The sequence below is a fragment of the Kogia breviceps genome, chromosome 3, assembly GCF_026419965.1.
Source record: "Kogia breviceps isolate mKogBre1 chromosome 3, mKogBre1 haplotype 1, whole genome shotgun sequence".
Classification (NCBI taxonomy): Eukaryota; Metazoa; Chordata; class Mammalia; order Artiodactyla; family Physeteridae; genus Kogia; species Kogia breviceps.
Window position 1 is genome coordinate 1,946,049 of NC_081312.1, and position 20,004 is coordinate 1,966,052.

The 20,004-nt window shown below is 57.4% G+C and overlaps 2 protein-coding genes and 1 long non-coding RNA gene across 11 annotated transcripts in view; 1 reads left to right on the forward strand and 2 right to left on the reverse strand.

Annotated features, from left to right (window-relative positions):
- Positions 1–1,656: 1,656 nt before the first annotated feature.
- Positions 1,657–3,532, reverse strand: LOC136793750 (uncharacterized). The gene is made up of 3 exons (XR_010839368.1): positions 3,210–3,532; positions 2,987–3,136; positions 1,657–2,789 (listed from the first exon to the last, which is right to left on the reverse strand). It is a non-coding gene; the product is annotated as an uncharacterized lncRNA (long non-coding RNA).
- XRCC3 (X-ray repair cross complementing 3) lies at positions 2,625–12,067 on the forward strand. The gene is made up of 7 exons (XM_059058284.2): positions 2,625–2,923; positions 4,599–4,736; positions 4,873–5,085; positions 8,086–8,240; positions 10,148–10,360; positions 10,455–10,501; positions 10,586–12,067. Exons 1-7 carry the CDS (start codon positions 2,869–2,871, stop codon positions 10,803–10,805), a joined length of 1,041 nt encoding a protein of 346 aa, XP_058914267.1. The 5' UTR covers positions 2,625–2,868; the 3' UTR covers positions 10,806–12,067.
- KLC1 (kinesin light chain 1) overlaps positions 8,934–20,004 on the reverse strand; it is a 58,828-nt gene continuing 47,757 nt past the window's right edge. For 4 of the 9 annotated variants that reach the window (XM_067027670.1, XM_059058219.2, XM_067027671.1 and 1 more), the window contains 2 exons: positions 9,582–9,654; positions 8,934–9,291 (listed from right to left, as the gene is read on the reverse strand). In XM_067027670.1, coding sequence (XP_066883771.1) covers positions 9,289–9,291; positions 9,582–9,654 — 76 coding nt within the window. In that variant the 3' untranslated portion in view covers positions 8,934–9,288. Of the gene's footprint in view, positions 9,292–9,581; positions 9,655–12,031; positions 15,309–16,320; positions 16,388–20,004 lie in introns of those variants that run through there. The other 5 variants (XM_059058217.2, XM_067027667.1, XM_059058218.2 and 2 more) reach the window with 3 other exon arrangements.

Here is a 20,004-nt window from a genome sequence, read left to right on the forward strand (position 1 = left end):
AGCAGATGCGCGTGGGTGGCAGGGTGCGTCTGCAGGGCGCCCTGGTCCATCGGACGACCAAGGCGGGGTCTGCTGGACACCCAGGTCTGGGGGAGTGGGGAGTGCTCAGAGCCTCCGGGGTTGAAGAGAGAAGAGGTTCCCAGGGCAGAAGAGGATCCTGAGAAGCGAGGGGGGCCAGAAGTCCAGGCTGGCCAGTTCTGGAGAAACCACAGAGGTGGCCCAGGCGTGGGAGGACCTGTGTGGCCACCCAAGGTCCCAGGTGAAAGCTTCCTCCCAGCAGCCCCAGGATGAAGGAGTGCTCGTTGGCGCCCTTTGTGGGAGGGGGAGCCGGAAAAGATGTCCAGCCTTGAGGGTGGGCTGCTCTCAACAGGGCTGGACACCCCAGGGCAGGTCAGCCTCTGGATAACCGAGTTCTGCAGAGTATGGAGACCAAACGATTCCCTTTGGATTTGTTAACAGGTGGGCCGTGTAAACTCAGGGTCGGGCTAATTTGGGTCGGGGCTTAGAACACACAGCCTGGACCTGCATCGCAGGCCACCCACTTGCTGTCTGCATGACATTAAGCTTGTCGTTTAACCACTCTGTGCTTCTGTTTTCTCACCAGCAAAACAGGGGTTATAATATTGCTCGTGTGATGTTTGAGTTCATACCTGTCACGTGCTTGGAAGAGACTAAGTGTTTGATAAATGTCAGCCCTCGACCTTTCATTACCTTTGGTGATTTTAGGGCAACATCAGTGGAGCTGTATGTAGTTTGCCTGAATTTAGCTCCGAACTTGGCCAGAGAAAGAATTAACAGTTTCAGTGTGTGGGGGTTGGGTCCTCCCACCCTGACCAACCCTCCGGTTCCTTTGAGTGGCTGTCTGGTTGAGTGGGAGAGGCCCTGAACACGTTTACTTCAGTGCATTAGTTTTGAAAGAAGATCTTCCCTCATTCTCCCCTTGAGTCCTTAGTTTGAGTCAAGGAAAGTTGCCCCCAGGGTGGAGGCGGGCCCATCTGCCGAGGCTCGCCTTCCTGTCCCAGCGTGTGTTCGTGGCGTGGGGTCTGCAGGGCCCCTGAGAGCCCCAGGGATACAGGAAAGTGATTCCACCTGGGAAGGCTCGTGGACGCAACTGGAGTTTCCTCAAAGTCTCGCGCTGGGCCCTAAGAGTTGATGCGCCTTCACACTCACCAAGCAGCGCCCGCTGTTAGCTGTGCCCCTGAAATGGTACCTACACTCAGATGATCCTGGAAGCTGCTCCGCTCTGTCCAGGCCCACCCCGCGCCTGCTACTGGGTGCTGCCTGGGCACGTGCTTGTCCCCGGTTGCAGAAGCACAGGCCTGGAGGGTGGCTGGCTCAGCCGGGCCCTACCTGCGGCCCTCGGTCCGGCTCCTGGGCCAGTGCCGGGTACCCAGCGGGTGCTCTGTCAGTGGGCACTCTGCTTCTGGGGGCCCTACCCCCATCACGGAAGCTGGAGGCCCCTCAGTTGGTGGCCACCTGCTGCTTGTCAGGACCTGAGCTTTACATACAGGTGCCTCCCGGCTGTGTCCCCACCCAGGCTCCCTCCCCCATCATTCAGAATCCAGACCCCAGCTCTCGCTGCTCCCCGCTTCAGGGCCCACGCGGGAGGTCTTCCCACAAGTCCAGGGGAAGAACACACGCACTTCCTCTAGAATCTGCAAACCCAGGTTGGTATATTCTGTCCGGATGTCTGATGCCCGGGCGTCTCCCACGCGGCCTCAGGGTGCACTCCTAGCTACTCAACATCCCCCAGCCGCCTTGCAGCTGCTACCGGGTCCCTGCACTCAGGCCACCCTTCTGCTCTGATGGGCAGTCCTGAGGGCCTCAGCGTCTCCCCTCAGCCTCAGCAGTGTTTACTGTCAGCCCTGCACCGAGCAGCTGGCCTGGGAGCCCCCTGCCCCCTGCGCCAGCAGGGCGTGGGAGCGGCCTGCTGGCCCGGAGACCCCCTGCCCGGGCTGTGGGCCCCAGAGCCTCGCTCTGGCCCCGCCCAGAAGCTGCCTCCAGGGGCTCCCTGAGCAGAGCGCAGATGAGGGGCTGTACACGGCCCGGTTCTTTAAGCTTCCAGAGCGACCTGACACCGTCCAGAGGCCCGGGCCTTGCTGCTGCTGCTGGACGCTGAGCCTGGCCTCTGCTGAGTGGCCACGGCCTTAGTGTCACTGCCCTGCTGCGTCCCCGGCTGTGCCGTCTTGGGTGGACACGCCGCTGGCTGCCCCTCCTGCCAGCGGGGAGGGCAGGCTGCAGGCCGGGCTGGACTCCGGGTCCCCTGTTCTCTGCTGGGGCAGCTCGGTGGTCACAGCGGTTCCGACCTCCTGGGCGTCCTCTGAGATCCACCACACGTGGCCTTTTCTGCTCTTTCCAGATTGCCATGGAGACACGCTTAAGGGAACTCACACCGGAGAACGCAAAGCAGGCTCCACTCGGGTGAGCCTGGCGCACACAGGCCTCTGACTGTATCTGGCGCCGTCACCCCAGAGTGGTGGGTCAGGGTAGGGCGCCCCTGGCCTGGGGGGCATGGGGCTGGGACACAAGCCGGTGTCTCCCACTTTCTGCGGGGGATGAAGCGGGCTGACCTTCAGAATGCGAGGCGGGGGGTGGCTCTTCAGATGCATCTGTGTGTGGATTGAGTCCTAGGTTCTGAGTTACCGAACAACCGCCCGGACAGAAGCGCCGCCTTAGACGTCTCTCAGTGCTGTTCCTGGTGCAGTGAAGCCTCTCCAAGCTCTGGGCTGATGGTGCGGCCCGGTCACAAAGGGAACCGCACACCCAGGCTCTGTCACTCGGCTGTTGGGCTGTTCGGGGGAACGACAAGCACGTCAGAATTCGTGTCTCTGGGCATTCGTCCATCTCTATGGTCACCCCATTGAAAGTATGGATTTGGATCAGTTGGATCTGAATCCTAGAATTATTGCTGCAGTTAAGAAAGGTGCGTTTGCTGATGTTCATATAAAGTGATTGTGTAAAAGTATGAACGTACGTGTATACATACCTTATGTAGAGCAGGTTTACAAGGTTGCCTGTCCGAGCCTTGGGGACCCTCTGTTTACTGATCCCAGGACAGCTGGTCCTGATCTATGTCCTGATGCTGGAATGTGCCGCAGGTTTTTCAGTTGTGTGTGTGTGGTTTTAACTGAAAGAACTTTTTTAAAGTTAATTTCATTTTCATCAAAGCAGTACACATAGTACCTGCAAAGTGAAACGGAACTACTTACCACTTAGGAGTCTTTTAGCAACTTTTTTGTATTTCTGTCTGGGCTGCTGACGAGTGTGCTTATGTTGCCGTGTTCGATTTGTCTGTTCCAAGTCCTCACAGGCCCTCCTGTTTTGGGGGTGAGGGCTGGCTGGTGCCCATATGCCCCTACTTCCTCCACACCTCCCCCCACAGTTGGAGCACAGTTTGGGTCCCATTAGCCATCAGAGTCGTGACTAGGGACATAATGGCCGCCGCTGAACCCGGGGTTATGGCTGTTTCCTTTCTTGTGCCATCTCTGGTTTTTCCCCCCCAAAGTTAGTGGTTGCCTCCATTTTTCATGCGCTGCACTTCCTCTGTACTTCTGATTATTCCCACGTTGCAGTAGGTCTGTCAGGCAGCGGTGGCTCTTTTCTAAATGCTCAAAGGGTTGGCCATCCCACCGAGTCTGCTGGCAGCTGGGCGCGTCCATCCCCAGGCTCCACTGGCTCCTCCGCAGCCTGGCTGGCGCCCTGCACCCCGCCTCTGTTCTCCCTGTCTCCCGGGGTGTCTGTGAGGGACGCTTCGACGTCAGGTGCTTGCTAGCAGGTGACAGGGGCCCTGAGTGCACGCAGGGCTCGGCGGCAGGGTGCCCCCCTGCTCCTCCGTGTGCAGAGCACATCAGTAGTTGTGTCTTCCCCTTTCATTCAGTCTTCGTCTTTTAACTGAAGCATTCGGTGCATATGTATTTAAGCTAATTCCTGATAAATTTAGGTTTAACTCTCCCTTATTATGCTGTGCTGTTTGTCCTATTTTTTGTGTGTTGTTTTTCTTTTATGCTTTCTTCTGGATTGGTTGGATATATTTTTAGCGTATTTTTTTCTTTCTACTTGTTTGAAAGTAATATGCTTATCTAAGCTCAAAATCATTCATTTTCCTCATGAAACCCCAGCTCCCTCGGGCCGTCCACCCTGTAACCTGGTCCTCCGCGATATTGCCGCCGGCGTGCTGGCTCTTCTTTAGTCTGTTCACCCCACTGGCCACCCCGTGGCCTGGTTCAGTGCATGTTCCTTTGGATACCGTCCTGCGGCCTCTCCCCCGTGCATGGTTCCCCCGGCTCGGCCCGGGCCCCTCCCAGGCTGTGCACACACAGACTTGTCTTGGGAGATGTGTCCAGGAGGGCATGGGACCAGGCAGAGGCCGCTGCTCCCGGCACCAGGGAGAGGCCCAAGCGTCCGGCTTCTGCAGCCAAGACATGGGCCTCCCCGGGCCCCTTGCCTCCCGGCCCATGCCGGTCGCCCTCTCTCTGGGGGTCCCTGCAGTTTCAGGGAGCAAGTGGACTGGCCCCTGCCCACCGGGTCCCCAGAGCTGGAGGACACCTGTTGTCCCTGCTGTGTCTCACCTTGTTTTGTAATTGATTCTGTACCTTCAGCCAAACTGAGGTCAGTAAAGGAGGTTCTGCATCTTTCTGGACCAGACCTGCAGAGACTGACCCGCCTCTCCGGCCCCGACGTGCAGCGCTTGCTGAGGGCGGCCTCCTCACACCTGCGGGGAAGCAGCGTCTGCACAGGTGCCCGGTGCCCTGGGGTCTGGCTGCGGGGGTGAGCCCGGAGGCCGCGGCATGCGGCCCGAGGGGCCTCCTGGCCGGGGGCACCCGTGCGGGGCTTCCTGTGGGCTGGGCTCACCTGTCGCTGCCCCGCACCCAGCGCTCCACCTGCTCCAGGAGAAGGACCGGTTCCCCGAGCAGCACCAGCGCCTGAGCCTGGGCTGCCCCGTGCTGGACGGGCTCCTCCGCGGCGGGCTGCCCCTGGACGGCATCACCGAGCTTGCCGGACGCAGCTCCGCCGGGAAGACGCAGCTGGCGCTGCAGCTCTGCCTGGCCGTGCAGCTCCCACGGCGACACGGAGGCCTGGGGGCCGGTGAGTGCGGCCCCTTCAGGGGGCGGGCAGGGGTCCTGACCTGTCACCTCGCGGGCACCTGCCGTCGAGGCCAGAGGCTGCCCCTGGGGGACGTTTTCCACGGTTCCCGTCTCTGTCTTCACGACAGCTCTGCGGTTCCTGCCTCAGGAGAGGGAGCGGGGCCAGGGGCCCCTCAGCGGGAGGGAAAGTGCAGAGCCCCGGGGCCTGGCCGAGGGGGGACAGAGCTGGCCTCGGGTGACTCTGTTAAGTGGCGTGTCCCCTGCAGAGGCCTGGCCCACGGCCACTGTGACCACATTAAATGTGGGGCCTGAGGCACATTTTCCTGAGAAAGTGACTTCCCAAATCAGGTCTGAAAGCCCCAGTTTTGAAAAGAGTGGCCAAGCGGCTCTGGAGTTATTTTGGATCCTGTGCTTCAGGAAACGTGGAGCTGCTCCCCGCCGACCCTCAAATGCCAGGCCGCCTTGCCGCCAGCTTCTCGAAGCCCCTCTGTGGGCAGGCGCCCCGCTCACCTGCGCCAGTGAGACGCCCGACGGGGTGTGGGGCGAGGAGCTTCGAGGGCTGTGCGATTGGGTTTGGCTGTGGCCCTTCTGTCCAGGCCTCTCCCGAGGTGTGGAGAACGTGGGCGCTGCGGCGTTGTGACGAGGGGCTCGGCCATGTCGGCGGCTCCCCCGGCATCCCTGCCCCCGGGAATGGGCTGGAATGTGCCAGGGAAGGTTAAGGAGGCCCCGAGGGTTGGGAGCTCACCACTGACACGGTCGGACGGTGCTTCTCCCTCCATCTTGCATCTCTTTTCCAAGTTTGAAAGTCTGTTGAAACAGAATCGGGTCAAAATGAAAGTTACACACTCACAAACAGGGCGCGCGGACGTGGTGTCGGCGCTTCTGGTTCTTCTCTGGGTCCCTCCCCAGGGCAGTGCCGTGACCGGTACAGCGAGAGCGACGGTAGGTTCAGCCGTGGCCCTGAGAGTCCTGGTGGGGCTCAGCCAGCGCGCCGCCAGATCACTGGCTTGCTTTCTTTCTTTTCTTTTTCTTTCTTCCCTCCTTCCTTCTTCCTTCCTTCTTCTTTCTTTCTACGTTGGGTCTTCGATGCTGCGCGCAGGCTTTCTGCAGTTGCGGCGAGCAGGGGCTGCTCTTCGTTGCGGTGCGCGGGCTTCTCATTGCGGTGGCTTCTCTTGTTGAGCACGGGCTCTAGGCACGCGGGCTTCAGTAGCTGCGGCGCACGGGCTCAGCAGTTGTGGTTCGCGGGCTCTAGAGCTCAGGCTCTGTAGTTGTGGCGCACAGGCTAGGTTGCTCCGTGGCATGTGGGATCTTCCTGGACCAGGGCTCGAACCCGTGTCCCCTGCATTAGCAGACGGATTCCTAACCACTGCACCACCAGGGAAGTCCTGAGGCCTTTCCTCCTTATTTAACTCAGTGGTTTTTAGCATTTTCACAAAGTTGTGCACCCACCACCACTATCTAGCTCCACAACACTTCATCACCCCAAAAAGAAGCCTCATCCCTATGAGCAGTCACTCCGCACTCTCCCCTCCCCCAGCCCTTGGCAACCGCCCATCTGCTTCCTGTCTCTGGATTCGCCTGTTCTGCACATTTCTAACAAATGGGATCATGCAAACGTGCCCTTTTACTCAGCGTGTCTTCAGGGTTCACCCACATCGGAGCATGTGTCGGTTCCTCGTTCCTTTGTAGGGCTGAATAGTGTCCCATCACGTGTACAGACCACAACTCAGCTACCCTTTCATCCACTGACAGTCCTGCGGGTGGTTCACACCTTTTGCTTGTGCGTGGCTTTGGGTGGACACCTAGGAGTGGGATTGCTGGTTCGTATGGTAGCTGCGTGTCTCGCTCTTTCAGGAACTGCCAGACTGTTCTCAGCAGCGGCTACACCGTTTTCCTTCCCATCAACGATGTAGGGGGTTCCAGGCCTTGCGCCTCTGAGCCAGTGCTTGTCCTTCTGACCCCAGCACGGGTGGGTCTCTCACTGTGGCGCTGGCTGCGTCCCCCTCGTGGCTACTGATGTTGGCCATCTCTGCATGTGCTGCCCATCCCTGTGCTTTTGGAGAAATGTCTACTCCAATCTCTTGCCCATTTAAAAGCTTGGGTTATTTGTCTGTGGAGTTGTAGGAGATCTTTATATAATCTGGATACTAAACTCATCAGATAAACAATTTGCAGTACTTTTTTCTATTAAGTTGACTTCTCCCTCTCTTGTTGGTGTCCTTTAAAGCACAGTTTTTCACTTTTGATGATGTCCAATTTGTTTCTTGCTTGTGCTTTTGGTGTCGTATCTAAGGATCCACTGCCTAATCCAAGGTCATGAGATTTATCCCTGTGTTTTCTTCTAAGAGTTTTATGGTTTGGGCTCTCATATTTGATCCATTGTGATTTAGTTTTCCTATATGGTATGAGGTAAGGGTCTAATTTCATCCTTTTGCACGTGGGTGTCTCTCTGTCCCAGCGCCATTTGTTAAAAAGACTACTCTTTCCTCACTGAATTGTCCTGGGGCCTTTGTTGAGAATCAGTGGCCCCTGGTTCTTTTCAGCACAGGACTCCGGGGGTACCTTCTGGTGGGGATTCCAGGCCCCTGGTGATGCATCGCCTGTGTTTTGTTTACTGGCTTTTCCAGGCACAGCAAAGACAGTTAGTTACCACCAGGTAGCCCAGAACCGTAGGAGGAGCCTTGACAGTGGAATTGAGGGAACATCCGCCCAACAGGGCCTGAGAGGGGCATCTCCCTGTGTCTGCAGGAGGGGGCGTTCCTGAAAGCCGGGAGCCCCTACAGTTCCCCTCACTCCCACTTGGACAGCCCAGGGTGGGCAGACCCACAAGGTGAAGTTCCGGCGGCGAGGGGCCTGGCAGTGAGAGGTGGGCGCCGGCCGGCCCCCGTGCTGGGTCGGAGGGGCAGACCCATGAGAGGCAGTGCAGGAAGGAAAGGGTCGTTGGCCTTTGGCAGGGCGGCCTGAGGCCACGCCCAGCTGCTCACCGCCCGCGGCTTCCCAGGGGCCGTTTACGTGTGCACAGAGGACACCTTCCCCAGCCGGCGTCTGCAGCAGCTCATCACTCAGCAGCAGCGCCTGCGGACAGACGTTCCCGGGGACGTGGTCAGGAAAATCAAGTTTGGCCACCAGATCTTCATCGAGCACGCAGCCGACGTGGTAAGCGTCTGAGGGGAAGTCGGCCGCGCGGGCGGGCCACGCGCATGACCCGCGAGGTCAGGCCCCGGTGCCCGCGTGCTCCGCTCAGGCCGGAACTACTCGTTACCTGGACTCAGGCTGAACTGGGCGTCCAGTGTGTTTCTGGCAGCCTAACCCCGAGGGAAGAGCGGGCAAGGGAGGGTGCTGGACACGCCACCTCCTGCCCCTAGAGGAGCCCCAACCGGGCAAGTGCCTCCTGCGGCTGTTCACCCGGCCGCAGAGGTGACCGCGGCCCAGAGGACGGGGCCTGCCGTCCGGGCCACTGGCCCAGCAGCAGCCGTGGTGTGGGGTTGTACCTCTGCCTCTGAAGGAGGGGAAAGCCCCCTTGTCGAGGACCCCAGGTTGCTGAGCGCGCCTGGCGGGGCCTCTGGGGCGACACCACACCTGGAAGGCGTGCCTGGGTCCCGCGCCCTCCCCGTGGGCAGACAGCGGTGGGGACTCAGAGGGCAGCGGCCCCTGGGGAGGGGGCAGGGGGCAGGCAGGCGGCGGGGGAGCAGCCAGCTGAGGTCATTGTCTGTTTGGGGCTGAATAACGATGCAAAGGCCTCAGGAGGGAGCTGGAAGACGGGGTACAGACCAGTGCACCCAACACAAGTGCGCAGAGCCGCCGAGCCACCCGGGCCCTTCCCCCATTTAAGAACTGCTATAAAACGGATTTCCGGTAAAGGATGAGCTGTATAAGTTTTTAATCTTTAAAAACTTTACCGTAAAATACATGATTACACGTAGCGCGGGGCAGTAACACGATGAGCGGCGGGTGGCACGCGAGCCCGGGCTGGCTCAGGGACGGGTGGACCGGCGGCAGGTGGCCGCGGCTTTGCAGGTGAGCACGCGCTGGTGGCAGGCGGCGTGGTTGTTAGTGTGGCGGTGCTCAGGGCGTGGACACGGGAGCAGACGAGGTCGGTGCTCCGGGCCCCGCTCCAGGCCCTCCAGCCTCGCGACCGTCCCCTGGCGTCACGGGGCCTCTGGACGCACACGAGCAGCACAGGCCTCACCCTTCCGGGGCATCCTCACTGCGAAACGCGGCAGCGGGTCAGGCTCAGGCCGGCTGAGGCCCCGGGGGGGCGGGGGGAGCGTTGCTAAGTTCTGTTCCGGGAGCAGCTCTGGTGGAGGAGGCCCCAGCCCCTCACTGGTGTCTGCCCAGCAGCTGGGGGTGCCCTGCCCGGGGGACGGGGTCCCCAAGCTAGGCCCCTCTTGGAGTCCTGACCCTGCAGCAGGCAGGCGCAGCCCTGCCCCCGCCCCCAGCCCGGCCCCCCGGTGCCCCAGCACTGCCTGCGGCGGTGGGGAGGGGTGCGGGACTCACGTTAAGGCTGGCATCCTCCAGGCCGCTGCTGCTGCTGTCATTTTCCACACAGAGAGGCTCTGCCGGGGGCACCCTGGGGAGTTAACGAGCACAGAGTCGGGTTTTTCCTCCCAGACACCGGGCGGCTCTCAGGAGTGCCTAACGGCGTGGCCGCTGTGTGGCCACTGGGCACCGGGGCCGAGTCCAGGCAGGCAGGGCCCCGGGGCCCCAAGGGACAGGGCTGCCCCGAGCACAGCGCATAGGGCCTTGGGGGGCAGGTGGGCTGGCCTGGAGGCAGCCGAGGCCCCACGCCCGGCCGGTCGGCGCCCTAGCGCACAGCCTGGGCACGGCCCAGGGGTCTTCACGTGGGAGGCGACGCTGGTTGCAGGACAGACTCAGGTTCCCGCACACCTGCTTCCTCCCTCCACTGGGTGGGGCTGGGCAGTCCTGCGTGGCGGTCTGGGCGGTCGGTGCCCAGCACGGGGCCACTGAAGGGGAGGGGCCCGGCCACTGTGATGGCCCAGGGCGGGGCGTGGCGAGGGGGCCCCCCGCGCGGGTGGTGACGGCCGCCTCCCCTCGGCTTCCAGGACACCCTGCTGGAGTGTGTGCGTGAGAAGGTGCCTGTGCTGCTGTCGCGGGGCATGGCCCGCCTGGTGGTCATCGACTCCGTGGCAGCCCCGTTCCGTTGTGAGTTCGACCGGGCGGCCTCGGCCCTCAGGGCCCGGCGTCTGCAGGCACTGGGGGCCGAGCTGCGCCGGCTGAGCTGCACCTTCCGGAGCCCCGTGCTGTGCGTCAACCAGGTGGGTCCCCCTCCGCCCCCGGAGAGGGCGAGGCCAGGGGGTTCGGGCCGGGGCCGGGTCCTCACCGCCGCTGACCCCGATCTGGACCCTTCAGGTGACGGAATCCGCGGAGGAGCGGGGTGCGGCAGCCGGGCCGCCAGGGTGAGTGGGTGCCCCGAGGGCAGGGGTGGCGGGGCCCGCGGTTCCACACACAGCACAGGACAGTCGGGCTGTTTTCTGTCTCAGCGTCGGGGTAGAGCGGGCGTCTCCAGCCCTGGGAATAACCTGGTCCAACCAGCTCCTGGTGAGGCTGACGGCAGACCGGCTGCGCCCCGAGGAGGCCGCCTCCGCCCCGCCCCGCCGCACCCTGAGGGTGGTCTCTGCCCCGCACCTGCCGCCCTCGTCCTGTTCCTACACGGTCACCACCGAGGGTGTGCGGGGGACGCCTGGGACCGAGTCCTGCTGACGTGTCACCGTCCCTCTGGTCAGGGTCCCCTCAGGTACCAGGGGCTGGAAGCACCCAGCATCCCCAGCCCCTCCCCTGCCGGCTGCTCTCTACAATGAGCAGCAGCTTCCTCCACCCTGGGTCCACGTTAGCTGCCGCCCAGATGCAGGCCCCCAGGCCCCTCGGTGGGGTCTCCACCTTGACCCTCGCAGGCTGCGCATCCCCTTCCCAAAGCTCCCAACAGCCACGCCTCGGGCCACGGCGGGGCCGAGGTCAGACGGGCGCCCACTGGCCCTCCTCACCCCGTGGTCGGGCTGTCGGCTCCTGGCTGCCAGCACACCCCCTGGCCTTGGTCTGGCACAGGGTGGAGAACACACGGCAGGCCAGGCCGCAGGGTCCGGGCGAGGCATCGGGGCGGGGAGATGTGCCTTGTGCGCGGCCCCTGCCACCAGCCCCAGAGAGCGCAAGCAGCCGCGGCGCCAGCTTGGCCCATCTGCCGGGAAGTCCGTCCTGGGCAGATGAGAACTATTCTAAAAGGAGAGCGCGTCCCGCTGTGCCCCCAGTGCCTCCTCCAAGGCTGGCCACGGTGGCCGGGACCTCGGCCCTGGCCTGGGGGCGCCCACACCGTGTGCACAGAACTCGGGACCTCCCATCGGCCGGGGCCCTGCTGCATCTGGCCACAAACTCCAGAATCTGAGCATCTGGTAGTGGCGGCACAAGGCCCCATGGTCACCAAGGGACGTGACTGCCCGGTTCCGGCAGGGCTGCGCCGCCTTCACCCCCATCATCACCCTGCCTCTGCCTCCTCCCCACTGCTGCCCAGCGCAGAGCAGCCCCGGCTGGACAGACGTGCCGGGGAAGGCACTTGCAGCCCCTAGACCCTCACCAGCGCTTGCTCTTTGCCAGGCACTGTCCACAGGACTCATACACGTGACGTCTGTCCTCACAGCCCTGGGGCGGCCCTGTCACTCCACTTTCGGCACCGTGGCCACCCTCGCACGGCTCCAGGAGCTAGACGCTGGTGCCAGGCTCCCGCAGGCTCACTGGGGTGGGGCGGGGTACATCCCTGTCACGGGGCACACGCTCTGTGCATGTCATTCCAGGACTGGATGATCCAGTTACAACTTTCATCATGTTTTCAAAGTAGCCTGTGACCCTAAAAAGACTGGGTGCCTAACGTTAAACAGGAAAAGGTTCTTTTAGGGTTGGAGTTTTACAAAAGAGCCTTTCCACAAAAGTACAGGGACTTTACAACAGGAAATAAAACACTTTATTTTTGTAAGTAAATATAAACAGTTCCAAATGATTTCCTAGGCAAGTCACACCAACAGTGAGAAAAAAAAAACTATTGCTCCGAGACAGAAGGTATGTTTCATGGCCAAGGTCCTGCAGAGGTGCGGACCCACCTTCGGCCTCCGGGCAGCCGCACGTGCCCACCAGGCAGACAGGCCGCCCCGGGGGTGCTCACCCACCAGGGGCCATGGGACTTTGCAGTGGGGTTTCCCTCTGTGTCTCAGGAACACCAGGTCCCAAAGGAGTGTCCACCCTGCCTCTCCCTGGTCTCTCAGCCAACCCGACCCCCCAGGGCGTGCCCCAGGGACAATCGGATGGCCCTCACAGGCCTGTGACCCCCGAGGGGTAGCTCCACACCACTGTATAAACCATCCGAGTCCTCCTGTCGTGCTGGAGAACTAAGTGGAAACTGTGCACACATCTTTATGTATCAGCCCGATTACACGGAGGAGACATCTGCAGGGCGATGGTCGCTTAGCTCACTTGAACTTCACCTTTGGTTGGTGCTACCCAGTGCTGCTTCAGTTTCCAGATATCTATCCCATGAATTCACAGTACGACGTTCAAACGTATCAAAAGTTGGCCTCGTACAGATGTTAACATGCCTTCCCCAGAACATTCTATGAGTTGTAACAATGAGTGCTGCAAACTAAACTCTGAATCCTTAGCAATACTTATACTTTACTGTAAAGACAGTAACTAATTACATGACATTCCTAGCAGCCTTCCGACCAAGCAAATAACAGGAACTCAACTCTGTAAGTTTCAGAAAGTAACTATCTGAATCCTCGCAGCAGCGGAACTGCCCGCTCACCGTGGGGAGGAGTGGGAGGGGTCAGGAGGCCCTCAGACACTCACGCAGACCCTCAGCTCCTCCACTCTGGCCAGGGGAGTCTAACGTGATAGAAACAGTGTAGAAGTGGGTGCTGAAGAGGGAGGGCTGGCCCACCCCCACACTGCCCTCTCTGAGAACGTTAAAATCCTGACTACCGGACTGGAAGTTGGTTACAACCTGGCTTCTCTCTATTTTGATACAAGTTCAAAAATCAGAAACTGCTGACACCCAGGTAGCATCCCCTCTGAGACACGAAGGCTTTTACAACCCAGCTTCAAGAAGGCCCTCGAGCCTCTCTTACCCCAAATGCTGTCTCCATGTGGCCTTACAAAGGCCACCACAACCCTCGGGGAACCAGGGCCAGAGGGCTCAAAGCCAGACAAGGTTCAACTAAGGCCCCTGCAAAGAAGGTCTCTTTTCACCAACTGGAAGCTTAAAATTAAATTCTATTCTCAGCCCCATGTTTATTCTTTCTAAATGCCCTATGATTTTGCAGAGACAACTGTCACACTAAGGGAAACCGAGTGGCTTTCAGATGTCCTGTGTCAGCTCTGTGGCTGGGAGAAAACTTGAATGTAGTGGAAGGAGGAGCTAGGACCGCTTGGTCCCCCTCCTGGTTCTGATGTGACACAGACACATCCCCCCCACTGCACCTAAACGTGAACCTGAAAGAGCCACAGTGCCCATATGGGGACACAGCTCTGCCCTTTTCTCCAGTGGTTTCTTACAACCCATCATTTTTTTAAACACCTCTAGAGAGCATTTTGAAAGTTCCTGATCCATCGGAAGCTGCAAAACCTAAGTGGAGTCAGGAGCTGAGGAAAGGAGCGTGGCCAGAGACAGGCTGCAGGAGACAGGTCAGCCTCGAGGGCCCCCAACACCGGGCTGGGGTGCCTGCCTCTGGGGGGACACAGCAGCTCTCACCAACACAAGCACCGATGCCCTGAGGTGATCCACTACTGAATTACAGGAACTTTTAAACAAAGCTTAAAGTCTAGCCTTGCTGTACCGAAACCCCAGGCTGCTGCTGCCTCTAGCCCTCAGCCCGAGGTCCACACTGGGGGTGAAGGACACGTGCAGCCCAAGGGCACCCCACAGGGGCCCAGGGAGCACGCGGCACCCCAGCCCAGTGCAACTGTTGAGGGAAAGGTGGCTGGAAGCGCCTTTGCTCAGCGACATATGATAACATTAAGGTAAACTAGAAACTAACCCTGACATTTCACAAGGATGCTCACAGCTTTCCAGATCCTCTTTCAAACCTCAGCAGCAGGGATGTGCCCCTGTACAGTTGGCGTCATCTGGAATTACACCTTCTTAACCTACCAGCTAGTCTCACGGATTCCCTTAAGGAATAATGTCTCAGGGTTGGTTTGAAAATGTATCTGTCAGGACTTCCCTCGTGGCGCAGTGGTTAAGAATCCACCTGCCAGTGCAGGGGACACGGGTTCGAGCCCCGGTCTGGGAAGATCCCACGTGCCACGGAGCAACTAAGCCCGTGTGCCACAACTACCGAGCCTGCGCTCTAGAGCCCGCGTGCCACAACTACTGAGCCCGTGAGCCACAACTACTGAAGCCTGCACACCTAGGGCCCATGCTCTGCAGCAAGAGAAGCCACCGCAATGAGAAGCCCGCACACCGCAACGAAGAGTAGGCCCCGCTCGCCGCAACTAGAGAAAAGCCTGCGTGCAGCAATGAAGACCCAACGCAACCAAAAATAAATAAATTTTTTAAAAAAAGAAAAGAAAAGAAAATGCACGTGTCAGAACCCACCCTGTTACTTAACGCTACAAACAAAAGCTTTTTAAAAGGAAAACATGCATCTCCGTGCACTTAGTGTACAGAGGCCTGGAGGGGGAAAAGGGCTCCAAAGGGGCTGAGATGCAGACCAGGAGGGGGCGCAGGCCTCCCCGCAGTTACCCCGTCTCCCCCGCTCCCTAGTCCCAGCGTCGCCGCCACGGGTCACTGGACTCCTAATTCTCAAAGGATGTAGTTTCAGGTTCCAGCCTTAATAAACAGCCTTAGTAACACAGTTTTACAGTTGAAAGCAGGTTTCGGTGCTGGGGCCCGTGTCCATGAGCAGCGGCCGACCCCGAGCGCGCTGGGCCGGCTCCACACCTGGCCGTCTCCCACCGCCGGGCTTTGGCAGCTCCTGGGCACTAGGGCTGCAGACCGCCTGACAGAATTCGGGGCAAACCTCCAGCAGGTGGTAGAGGTCACCATCCAGGAAAGGAGGCGACCCCAGGGCCGCCCTGAAGTGGGAGGGGCCTGGCCAAGCTTTGAGGGCCTCAGCGCTCATTAGCCTTGGGGGTTAATCTAGCTCTGCCTTGACCCGTGGGGGCCAGGTCGGCGTGGCTGGCACTCAGAGCTCTGGAGTCTGCCAGACAATTATTTCGTTCCTGCGTGAAAAAACAAATGGAAAAATTATTCTTAACCAGTGCCTCACATGACGCCAGCCTCCAGTGGTCTGGGCACTAACAAGAGCCGCACGACTCACAGCAGCCCACGAGCCCTGACGCTGAGATGAGCGTGTGCAAAACGCAAGAAGGGAGCAAGAGGACTGTGTTAGCTCCAGACCTTTAAAAGCAAACGTAGTTTCTTCTACTGTCATCATCAAGAGCGCATCCTCCCAGCACCTTGCAGCTTTTAAACTAGAGGCCCGATGACAGCATCCTGGGAGCAGCCGCCCCCCACGCGTGCTGGGGGTGAGGAGGAAGGTCAGCACACCTGCCGGCCCATCACCGCCCCTGTACGTCAAATAGTTTACCGGTGGGACTGAGGTGGCTGGGAAAGCTGCTGCATCAACAGCTGTGGTGACCAGGACACCTGGTCCCGGTGGACAGCCGCTAGGTCACAGAAGGGGCCAGAGGCCTGGGCACACCCAACAGTCACACATGGAAAATAAAAAGGCCATTTGTAATGGAGAACAGGATGCCAACAGTTTTAAGTGCAAAGGTGACCGGTCTGTGCAAGACTTGGACAGGTGACAAAGTGCTAAAGACTGTTGTGTCAAAGTGACTGTACTTAGTGAAGTTTTTGAATGGTTTTAAAACACTCAACAGCTTAGCTAGACATTATATTAGTTATAAATACTAGAAGCTAAAATCATACAAATTAATAATACAAATTAACAACTGGTCAAGTTTTGATATTACTTTATCAGAATATTTAATTTTTAATTGTCAATCAACGTATTTGTAAAGATCATTAATTCGTGTACTGAGAATGTTCACAACATTCCCATAATTCAGATGGTTAAGTTCATGGCGACTATGAAAGTATCATTTATGAGGTCTATTTGTCTTGAATCAGAAATACTAAAATGTCCACAGGCTCTGCTGAAATGGCAGCAATGATGAGGAAAGGTCCAGCCAACATGTAAAGGATGTTAAGTGGGGCAGGGCTCCTTACTTGGAAATGGTCTTCGGCCGCCGTGCCACCCACGTTAAGGACATTCAGAGAACTGGCACGCTTCATGCTGCACCCAGGACGGCGGACATGCAAGGACAAACCGTCAGCACATCAGTCAACCAGGAGCAGGGAGCACAGCAAAGCCACCCCTCCAAAGGCTCTGTCACCATGGGGGCCTGGAACCATCTCTAACAGAGAGGAGGCCTTTATCTCGCCCAGACTGGGATACCCACCCAACTCTTTATACGTACATCCCAGATCTACTCTATGGCACCCAGCAGAAAAAAGCGAAGTTTCTCTGCGTCTTTCTCAGCAAAAAGTTTATCTTCAAGCCCCATAAAGCCAGCGTCGCTGGAGTTTCACTTGTTAAAACCTGACTCCTATAGGAGCTGAGGGGATCTGCCAATGCCACCCGCTGACTTCCACGGGGGAGCCCGAGGAGCCTCCTGAGTTTCAGGAAGGGAACCTCAGTGACTCCCGTAAACCACGCCCCTAAGTGACCGTGTCAGAGAGAGACCCTCAAGGGACTTCCCTGGTGGCACAGTGGGTAAGACTCCGCACTCCCAATGCAGGGGGCCCGGGTTCCATCCCTGGTCGGGGAACTAGATCCCACATGTGTGCCGCAACTAAGGAGCCCACCGGCCACAACTAAGACCCAGCGCAACCAAATAAATAAATATTAAAAAAGAGAGACCCTCAAAGCTCACTATTAAGATCAAATGCATAAATATATTCTGTATTTTGTAGAGTTTTCTATATTAAAACTAGGAAAAAATAATCTTTTATTAGTAAAATAAACTCTAAGGCTAGTATTTCTCTGCTCAGAAACCAAAAATTTAAAACATATTTCATGGCTTTACATTTACAAAATCATGTTGATTTTTATATATATATATGTATGTATATATATTTACTTTTTTCTCCTGTCTGACACCTTTAAAATATGAAATAAAATATCTTACAAATTACCTATAATCTAAACTTAAATTATAGTCGTAGAATTACTGTAATTGCTTACTGCCACCACGGATGAACTCAAACAAAGCCACCTTCTCTTTTAAAGCTAAAAGAACCAATATGAAGTGTTATTTTTAAATGTTTATAACAGGATCAGTCATTCTGAATCTGAACTACTATGACATCAACAGTGACCACTATTATTTACAATCTGAGGGCATGGCTGCAAGGGTGAAGCACGGGTGTGAAGGCTGAGCACGACCAGACACACACGCACACACGCCAGCACACACGCAAGCACACACGCAAGCACACGCGCGCGCGCACACACACGCAAGCACACGCGCACACCAGCTGCAGGGACCAAAGTCCCAGGTGATGGATGCACGGCTGCCAGCGTCACAGGCACAGTGCCAAGCAGACAGCAGGCCCTTACTGAGTTCTCACTAAACGAACTACACCGAAAGCAAAACCTTAACTGACTTTTCCCCAAGGATTATAAAACTTACTCCCCGAACTCCCCACCAAGGACAAGACACAAACATCCCAATGAACCCCACGCAAGTGTTACCAGAGCTCGGGACAGGTTTTCCTCTATTCAGAACCACTAAAGAACAAAGGATAGAATCAAACCAAATCACCAGTGAATTATATTCTGCCATATTTAATTATTCTATTACTTAACTGGCCAGCTACCTTTTCCTAAGAAAGGCACAGAAACGTGGTCCTCAAACTCCCTTTTCTTTACAAGATGAAGTGAAAGAACAACTTGCCCCGTCAGCGGCTCTGGAATCGCACCCACACTCTCACTGAAGCCCGCGGTGCCCAGACCACCGAGCAGCCCAGTGCTTCCCTGGAGCTGTGCCCACTGCAGGCTGCAGACCCTGTTCCCGGGGCACCCACTTCGGTGTTTCTCACAACGTGGCCCCCCCAGCAGTGCTGGCGCTACCCGGGAACTTGCTAGAAAGGCAAATTCGCCACTCCCCCCCACCACACCCCCACCCCCCACCACACGCCCACCACACACACACACACACACACACACACACACACACCCGTCCCACTGCATCAGAAACGCAGGGGTGGGCCTTACGGTCTATTTTAGGAATCCTCCAGGAGACGCTGAGGCATACTTCAGTTTGAGAGCCACTGGTCTAGTTAATAAAGATTGCTGCTCTTATCTGGAAAGATTACTGTTTCATGCATTTGATGGGATAAACTTTCTAAATTATTTAGTTTTTCAAAAAGTTTAGTAAGATATCCACCCAGATAACATCACATGGGAACACTGTTAAGATATGCACGTGTGTGGGTCTACTTTTCATCAGGTCAGGCCGGCAAAGCGCTCTTAGCAGCACCGTGAACATCCCTACTGGGGAGCGTCCACACGCGCGGCGTCACGGGAAAAACAGAAAGACGTGAAGGAGGAGAAACTGTGAGCTCTGCTGCATCCAGGACTGGGTGCCAGAGTTGGACGCTGCCCGAAAGAGCTCTGAGACATCAGAACCCCAGGCCACAGTGCGTCTGCCCTGGCGGAACCGGCCGACGGCCTGTACGGCACGGAGTGCGTGACGCGCCCTCACTTCACGCATCGGACCCGCCGAAGGATCCGGATCGGTACTCAGCAGGGCCCGGCAACCTGCTCAGCCGCTCACCACGCTGTGAGAGGGGCAGACAGCACCCTATCATTTTAGCTCTGGAAACCAAACAGGGCCCTTTAGGACCCACTTCCCTAAGGCAGCGCGCACATGCCTCCTCCCAGGCAGGACCGACGCCCCGCGCGGCCGCAGAAGCCCCCAGTGGCTTCCAACACCGCAGCTTCCGGCGCTTTCACACCGGATGTCGGCGGGGCGTGGGAAAGTCCCTCTGCAGACTGTAGACATTTCTGAGAAGAGGGCAACGGCAGCATATAAACATCCAACTGCTCCTCTTGCCTCCAAAGCCATCGGGAAGCAAGTCCCTCTACCAGCAGAGATGCGGGGTCAGCGCTATGCGCAAGCCCAGCCCCCCTCCCCACAGGTGCGGGTGAGGCGCGGAGCAGACAGCCAGGCTGGGCGACCCCAGGGGTCTCGTCTCGGGCGTCAGGCCCCAGCTGATGACAAGAGGAATGAGACGGGACATGCCTTACAGACAGCAAAGCGCACAACTGTAAAAGCACCTACCTTTATATTCCCACACGCTACCCGAAGGAACTCGGTCTCAGCCCTGAGACATTAGAGTGCTTACAGAACTTAAAGTGAAATACTTTAAAACAGAGTCATACTAAGAATCAACCTTTACAAAATAGGTACCGTTTTAGGGAGGTTGAGTTTCACGGAACAGCTGACAATACAATACGGTGCTTCTGTGAGAAACGCATCCAAAAACAGGAAGCCGTTTACACCAGAAATAACCCAGAAACCAGGGCAATTTGTTAACACTAACAGAGAAGGACAAAGAACTCTTCCTCTGATGAACCGTATAAAAAGCAAGGAATATCTTAGAATCAAATTCCTTTGATAACTTAAAAGTTATTGTTCAAAAGACCCTAAAAGACTCATGAACTGAAGAGACCCTTTTCTAAACACATGCAAAAGCGAAGGTTTTTTAAATCTCCTAAAGAAACTCATTATAACAAAAGTCTTGAAATTGTGATCCTTCTATTTAAACCATTTTCCCTCCTTTAGTAACACCTGTATGATGAGATTTAATATAGTCGCAGCTGGCATTTGATTTTAAAAGATTAAA